The following is a 6,824-nucleotide window of genomic DNA, read 5'->3' as shown; positions in this document are numbered from 1 at the left end:
TTAAAACATTCTATCAATATCAAAATACACAATTCATGATCTATTTAAAAGCTAAAGAGAACAGATATGTTTTTAAAGACGACTTAAAAATAGCTAAAGATGAAGAAGACCTCACATGAAGGGGAAGACTGTTCCATAATTTCGGGCCCCTCACCGAAAAAGCACGGTCACCCTTAGTTTTATAGCGGCAGGAAGGAACTGTCAGTAATAATTTGTCAGAGGATCTCAGTGTTCTAGTTGGAGAATAAAGATGAATCAGGTCACTGATGTATTTAGGAGCAAGACCAGCTATAGCTTTGTAAACAAGCATCAGAATTTTGAAATCCACCCTGAATTTGACAGGGAGCCAGTGTAGAGTTTTCAATGCTGCTGAAATATGATCCTTTTTCCGTAATCCCATTAATAGCCTGGCTGCAGCATTCTGAACAAGTTGTAGGCGAGATAATGCATTTTGGGGCAGTCCACTGTACAGTGAATTACAATAGTCTAACCGAGATGTAATAAATGAGTGGATCACAATTTCCAAGTTAGACGGAGTAAGGAGAGATTTTATTTTAGCAATTTGTCTCAGCTGGTAAAAACTACTTTTTACAACAGCACTGATCTGCTTATTGAAAAGTAAAGATGAGTCCAAAATAACTCCAAGGTTCCTCACATGGTCTTTAACGTTAGATGCTAACGGGCCTAGTTCGACGGCTAGGCCAGGTAAGCGGGATAAGGAAGAGCCAAGAACCAAGACTTCCGTTTTGCTCTCATTTAATTGTAAAAAGTTATTAGCCAGCCAATGTTTGATATCCTTAAAACAATTCAAGGCATTGTCAGAGTTGCAATTTTTGTCTATACTCACAGGGAAATAGAATTGAGAATCATCGGCGTAGCAGTGATATGATACACTATATTTCTGAAAGATCGAACTCAGGGGAAGCATGTACAATGAGAATAACAAGGGTCCCAAGATTCACCCCTGAGGGACACCACATACTAGCGGAGACGAGGCAGAAGAAAATTGGGCCAAGTTCACAGAAAAAGTCCTTTCTTTTAAATAGGAAGAAAACCACTGCAGGGTTTTCCCCTGGATGCCCACCATATATTCTAGACGTTTTAACAGAATATCATGGTCAATTGTATCAAACGACGCACTGAGATCTAACAAAACTAGGACAACAGGTGATCCTGAATCAATAGAGAGTAAGATATCGTTTGTGACCTTCAGTAGTGCAGATTCAGTGCTGTGCAAACATCTGAAACCAGACTGAAATGTATCCAAAATGTTAAATGTATTTAAATAGGAGTTGAGCTGGGAATAAACAGCTCTCTCCAAGATTTTAGACATGAGAGGCAGTTTGGAAATAGGTCTGTAGTTATCATGTATTGCCGGATCCAGATAAGGTTTTTTCAACAGGGGATGTATAATTGCATGTTTGAAACTGCTAGGAACAACACCACTTGCTAGAGAGCTGTTGACTATCGCGGTTACATTGACACTGAGAGTCATAAAAACCTCTTTGAAAAGACGTGGGGTAAGGGAATCCAGCTTATAACTTGAACACTTCAGCTTGGATACTATATCCGCTATTTGCTCTGATGTAACTGGTTCAAAGTTTGTCAAAGAGCTGGATACTGGAGTAGTTTGTGTTTGATCAATCTGAACAGGTACGATTTCTCGTTTAATTAACTTAATTTTGTGAATAAAGGAGTGTAAAAATAGTTCACAATTCTCTGGTGTGGCATCTAGAGCAGTATTTTCCTTTGGATTTAAGACTGAATTTATTGTCTTGAACAAAACTTTTGGTCTATTTGCATTTTCAGTGATCACTGTAGAAAAATAATTGGCTTTTGCATCCTTTACAGCTCTCTGATAATTTGTTAAACAATCCTTTAGGATACCATAAGAGACTTGAAGCTTGTCTCGTTTCCATTTTCGCTCAGCTTTTCTGCACTCTTGCCTGAGAGCGCGAGTTACATCATTTAACCAAGGCTGAGAAACAATCTTAGCCCTCCTAAGCTTAAGTGGAGCGACATTGTCAAGTGTGAATGTACAAGACGCATTAAAAGCTTCGACCAAGGATTCTGTGTCAAGCCCAGTTGATACATCATTTGAACAATGCATTAAATAAAATTCTGAAAAAAGATTGGCAGTAGACGAGTGAATGGACCTAGATTTACATAGAGGCTGAGCATATGTAGGGCGGGAGCACGTGGACACAGACTCAAATATTATTGAATAATGGTCAGAGATGCCAGTGTCAATAATCTCTAAGTTTAACACAGAGAAACCATACGATAATACCAGATCTAAAGTGTGACCCTTATTATGTGTAGGATAAGTGACATATTGCACAAAATTTAGTGACTCAGTAAGCAAAATGAATTAATTTAACAGAGGTTTTGATGGGCAACATACATGAATGTTAAAATCCCCAAGGATGAGGAGTCTGTCGCCACGAGACACAAGTCCAGCGAGGAAGTCCGAAAATTGTTGCATAAAGTCCTTGTTAAATTTTGGAGGTCTGTAGACGAGTGCGCAGAAAAGAGGACCCATAAAATCGATTTTTAACAGCTGTGCCTCAAAACTGGAATATGAATCCATAGGCAGCCTTTTACATTTAAAAGAGTTTTTAAAAATAGTAGCAACACCACCACCACGTCCTGTGGTCCGTGGAGAGTTCAGAAAGTTGCAGCCCGGCGGGGTCAATTCACTGAAAGCCATTTGTTCACCGTGATTTATCCACGTCTCAGTGATGAATAGTCACAGAAAAGAAGGAAAAGCCCCGAATCCCTTTTAACACATATCATTAAGACTATTCTTGTTATCATGAGCATCAATCGGTCTGAGATTACTGTACCTTTCATGAATAAAAGTGGAGTATTTTATGTATCATTCAAACACTTTGATACAGAGTAATGCTATATGGGTTGTAATGGTGATGATGAATAACGGTAATGCCAACATGGTAATGAATTCTATATGGGAGACAGAAATAATACACTGGTTGTAGCGTGTGAGATACTGTAAATGTTGACTTGGTATAATGCAGTGTCGTATTTGTTAATATGTAACCAACTCGGTTGATAGTTGTTTTGTAAAATGGTAAGAAATATGTAGTGTTGTTGTCTATTGTTATTTGGGTTTATGAACAGGGGTGGGAGTCAATAAGCTTGTCTTCTTCCCACTCCTTTTCGAGCTGTAATGTAAATTATTTTGTCTTTTTTTCTCTTTTATTATGTATATATATATTTCTGTTTTCTTTTCTTTAGCTCGAAATAAAATATTCAAATCAATAAAAAGTCCAGAGATTGTGAAATAAAAAAGTTATTGAGAATAAAAGACTTGTTCAATATTGAACGAGTATTAATGAGAGCCATTTTAATGTTGACGCTCTCCGTGTTGTTCTGGGGAAGAGATGTCCGCTTCAGTGCGCAGAGGCCGCCACCCCGCTTCAGATTACTTTCGGCACTTTGTGAGCGCCGGTATGAAGACCAGATGACTGGTATTTCGTTGTTATCAGGGTAGTCAGACTGTGATTTGTAAAGGTATCGGCGCTTTGATCCTTGATGAACATAACGGCGGCGTGCGATTCCAAGTGCAGCGCAATGATTGTACACTCCGTCTGGCAGACGATACGAGGCGTTCAAGCTCCATAACTCCAAAGAAGAGTAGAATAGGACCATATCAGGCAAGTAAGGAGTTCTCTGTTGAGATTGACGAGGACAGATGGCAAAATTCCAAAAAACCAGAAGAAGCAGCAGGAGACAAATCATTCTCAACGCGTCTTTCAGAGAGGTTCGGATTTAAATTCCACACGCTCTCGTCCCCCGTTGATGTTAACAAGGAAACATGCAGCCTAGATCCAAAAAAAAATAAAAAAAAATAAATTCTGTTAATTCCATTAATGGACGACTTGCCTCCGCCGAAGTTCATTAATACCTGACAATGGATACCTCGAAGGGCATTAACCTGCTTATACCATGATCACTTGCCAAATAACAAATTTTTAAAACATTAGTTTATATTTTAATTAGTTTTACAATCGAAATCTAATGTTTTTACAAACAATAACTTGGTTTCCCAGGTTACGCCTGACGGTTTATTTAGCAACCGGAGATATTTATAGTCCGCTCAGCTCGTAGAACCCTTCAGTTTAGCTAACTTTGACTGCCTGTTGCTATGGTTACTCAAAGCTGATGTAGCCAGCGCATTTTTTTTTTATTAATTTCGAACGGTAAACAGTCAGTTTCACCATGAACTCCTTTACTAGGTGTCCTCTATCACTTTTTAATGGACACCCTGCAGCCAATCAGAATCGAGTATTCACCCAGACCATGGTATAATTCTCCTTATTTATCTCATCTTTCTCAGCTCGTCTGCCTGTTCCTGTCATCATCAGTAACTCTTCAAAATGTTCTTCATCATCATGTTCACTGGTGTGTTCATCAGTGTTGAATGTGTGTGATGCGACTCTCTCCTGGTACGCAGGAATCAGTGTATTGTCCAGCATCAGTGTGTGTGATCTCAGCATCAGTCTCTCTCTACCTCTGGAGGTGGAATATCAGGATAAAAACACCTACAGCTGTGTGCTGAACAATCCCATCAGCAACCAGACCACACATCTGGACATCAACACACTCTGTCACACATGTGCAGGTACCACAGCACTGATGATATATGTGTGTGTTTAAAGATTCACTCACACTAATGACTCTCTCCTTCAGTTCCTCCAGTCTCAGCGTCTCTGATAGTGTTGATCTCTGCTGGATCTCTGATGATTGTTGCTGGATTTTGGATCTGCAGGAAATGTAGAACAATTGACATGGAAGGCAAGTGTTATTTACTGCTTTTAATTCATTCGTATGGTGAGTTTGCTGATCTGAGATTCTGTGGAGTAACGCTATAACCTCTCTTTGTGACTCGGAAACGATCTTCTCCGTTTGATGATATGATAGTGGCGATGAAGCTATTTCCAAGACACGTTGGAAGTTTCTGTTGGCTATGCGTAAAGTGGCATAACTCAGCCCTTGAAGTTCTCCAGCGTTGAATACTGGTGTGAAGCCCCGTTCATCATCTCCTTCATCATCACTGCTATCTGAAGTTTCCCGTTCAGAATTGATGGTGTTCAGAACGGCGTTCTGAGAAGCTAAAAACACCTGCGCCTCTCTTTCGTCTGAGATTTCTTCTAGAGCAAAAAAACAAACAAACAATCAAACATATATTATACGGCTTATTTAATATAGATAAAATATAATGACCCACGAAATCTTACCGTCTTCCGAATAAATCGGACTCTCGTGAGAATATTCCTCGAATCGTTTTTTACTTCCAGTTGTTGATGAAACAGATTCAGTATTTTCTTCTAAAAAACATTATATTATTTTAAATAAAAAAAATCAACAAATAAATTATGATTAGACAAAAAATAGTTTTTCCCTTACCGTTGTCCAGATAGATGAATTCTTCTCCATAAATTTCCCGAAGACGTTTCACCCCTCGTGAACCATCAAAGATGTTAGCAGCTCCTCTGTTTATCAAACGGGTAGGAGAATTCTCTTTTGCTGCTGGTGAAACTTGGCGTTCGATGCTCTCTGCCTCTCTGGAGGCTTGAGGTCGAGGTGTCGAGTTTGGCGTAACGTCTTCGTAAATCTGATTGGATGGGCTTGAAACAACAACCAAAGGGTGTGTTGATGGCTCCGCCGGATGGGTGGTGCTATGAGTCGGAACATCCCCTGTGAATTCTGTTGAAATAATTAGTTGTTTTTTTCTTTAAAATATATAGTAATTAGGAAATATTAAAAAGACATAAAATACCGTACCTTGTAAAAAGTCATCTGGCGATACTCCTTCTGGAAATGATGCATCATCTGCGAATAAAAGCATTTATTGAAATATCTTTTCAATTTTGTGGGATATAATGTATAATGTATAATTTATGATGAAAAAAAACCTCACATATTTCGTTTAAAATCTCAGCTAATTCACCATCAAAATATTGGTCAGGTATAGCTGCTTCTTCTGTTCCCTGATAATCTGCAGACATAATGTAGGCTAGGATTCGCGATTCGACGTTCAGTCTCCTTCAATGGTTTGGTGCGCGAATGAATGAATTAGTTTGCTTCCTTTTAAAGATTGTACGAGATATTTAAAAAACATATTTCTCCCGCTTATTTTTTCAAAGAAAACATCCCCCTTTTTCACAAGTGTGAATTCAGCGTCGTTATTTCTACAACTAGAACAACATATGGTCGTTTTGTTTACATGTCCGGATAATCTTTCCCGGATACAGCCTGTAATAAAAACTAATTCTCGCACGACAAAACATAAAACAGCTTGATATCAGCGCAACTGCAGACCTGATGGATCCAACCGTTTGTGTGTGTGTGTGTGTGTGTGTGTGTGTGTGTGTGTGTGTGTGTGTGGGTATGGGGGGTGAGGTTTTTTTGTGCTGTATAACCTTAAAAACTCTATGGCCTAAACTTTAAAACATAGGATAACTTTGTGACAATTAGACATTTCATATGGATGTTCAAAGTGATTTACAAAAAGATGTACAAAAACAAATAGCATTTCACTGTAAGTTTGCGCTCCTTTTTAAACACTACCTGTCATACTGTGACATGGTGTGGGTGGGAGGGAGAATCCCACGAGTGTGACGTCATTTTTAGGGATGTCCTTAAATCGAAATTGACCTCTCAGGTTTGAGAGGGGTGTGTTAGGGGTGTGGTCTCTTCGACCCGTTGCATCGGTTTTCTATGGTCATTTAAGTCCGGGCGGCAAACCGATCGGTCACTTTTTCTATTTGGGAGTGGATAGGAGCTGTGGGGATTTCCCA

At 39.1% G+C, this 6,824-nt stretch overlaps 1 protein-coding gene across 3 annotated transcripts; it reads right to left on the bottom strand.

The window, feature by feature from the left end:
- Positions 1–3,262: 3,262 nt before the first annotated feature.
- On the bottom strand, positions 3,263–6,386 carry LOC307169875 (uncharacterized protein). Of its 3 annotated transcripts, none has more exons than XM_079890758.1 (5): positions 5,809–6,386; positions 5,431–5,730; positions 5,262–5,351; positions 4,897–5,174; positions 3,263–4,786 (listed from the first exon to the last, which is right to left on the bottom strand). In XM_079890758.1, the coding sequence occupies exons 1-5, from the start codon at positions 5,870–5,872 to the stop codon at positions 4,694–4,696; spliced, it is 825 nt and encodes a 274-aa protein (XP_079746884.1). In that variant the 5' UTR covers positions 5,873–6,386; the 3' UTR covers positions 3,263–4,693. The 3 variants fall into 3 exon arrangements, 1 of the variants encoding a protein (XP_079746884.1); XR_013823219.1 differs by lacking the exon at positions 3,263–4,786 and having other exon boundaries at positions 4,853–4,908; positions 4,971–5,171; XR_013823220.1 differs by lacking the exon at positions 3,263–4,786 and having other exon boundaries at positions 4,860–5,171.
- Positions 6,387–6,824: the final 438 nt, after the last annotated feature.

This window comes from Squalius cephalus (genome assembly GCF_949319135.1).
Source record: "Squalius cephalus genome assembly, chromosome: 13".
NCBI classification, from domain to species: domain Eukaryota; kingdom Metazoa; phylum Chordata; class Actinopteri; order Cypriniformes; family Leuciscidae; genus Squalius; species Squalius cephalus.
The sequence above is the reverse complement of the archived record's forward strand: the minus strand, read 5'-3'. Positions and strand labels throughout refer to the sequence as shown.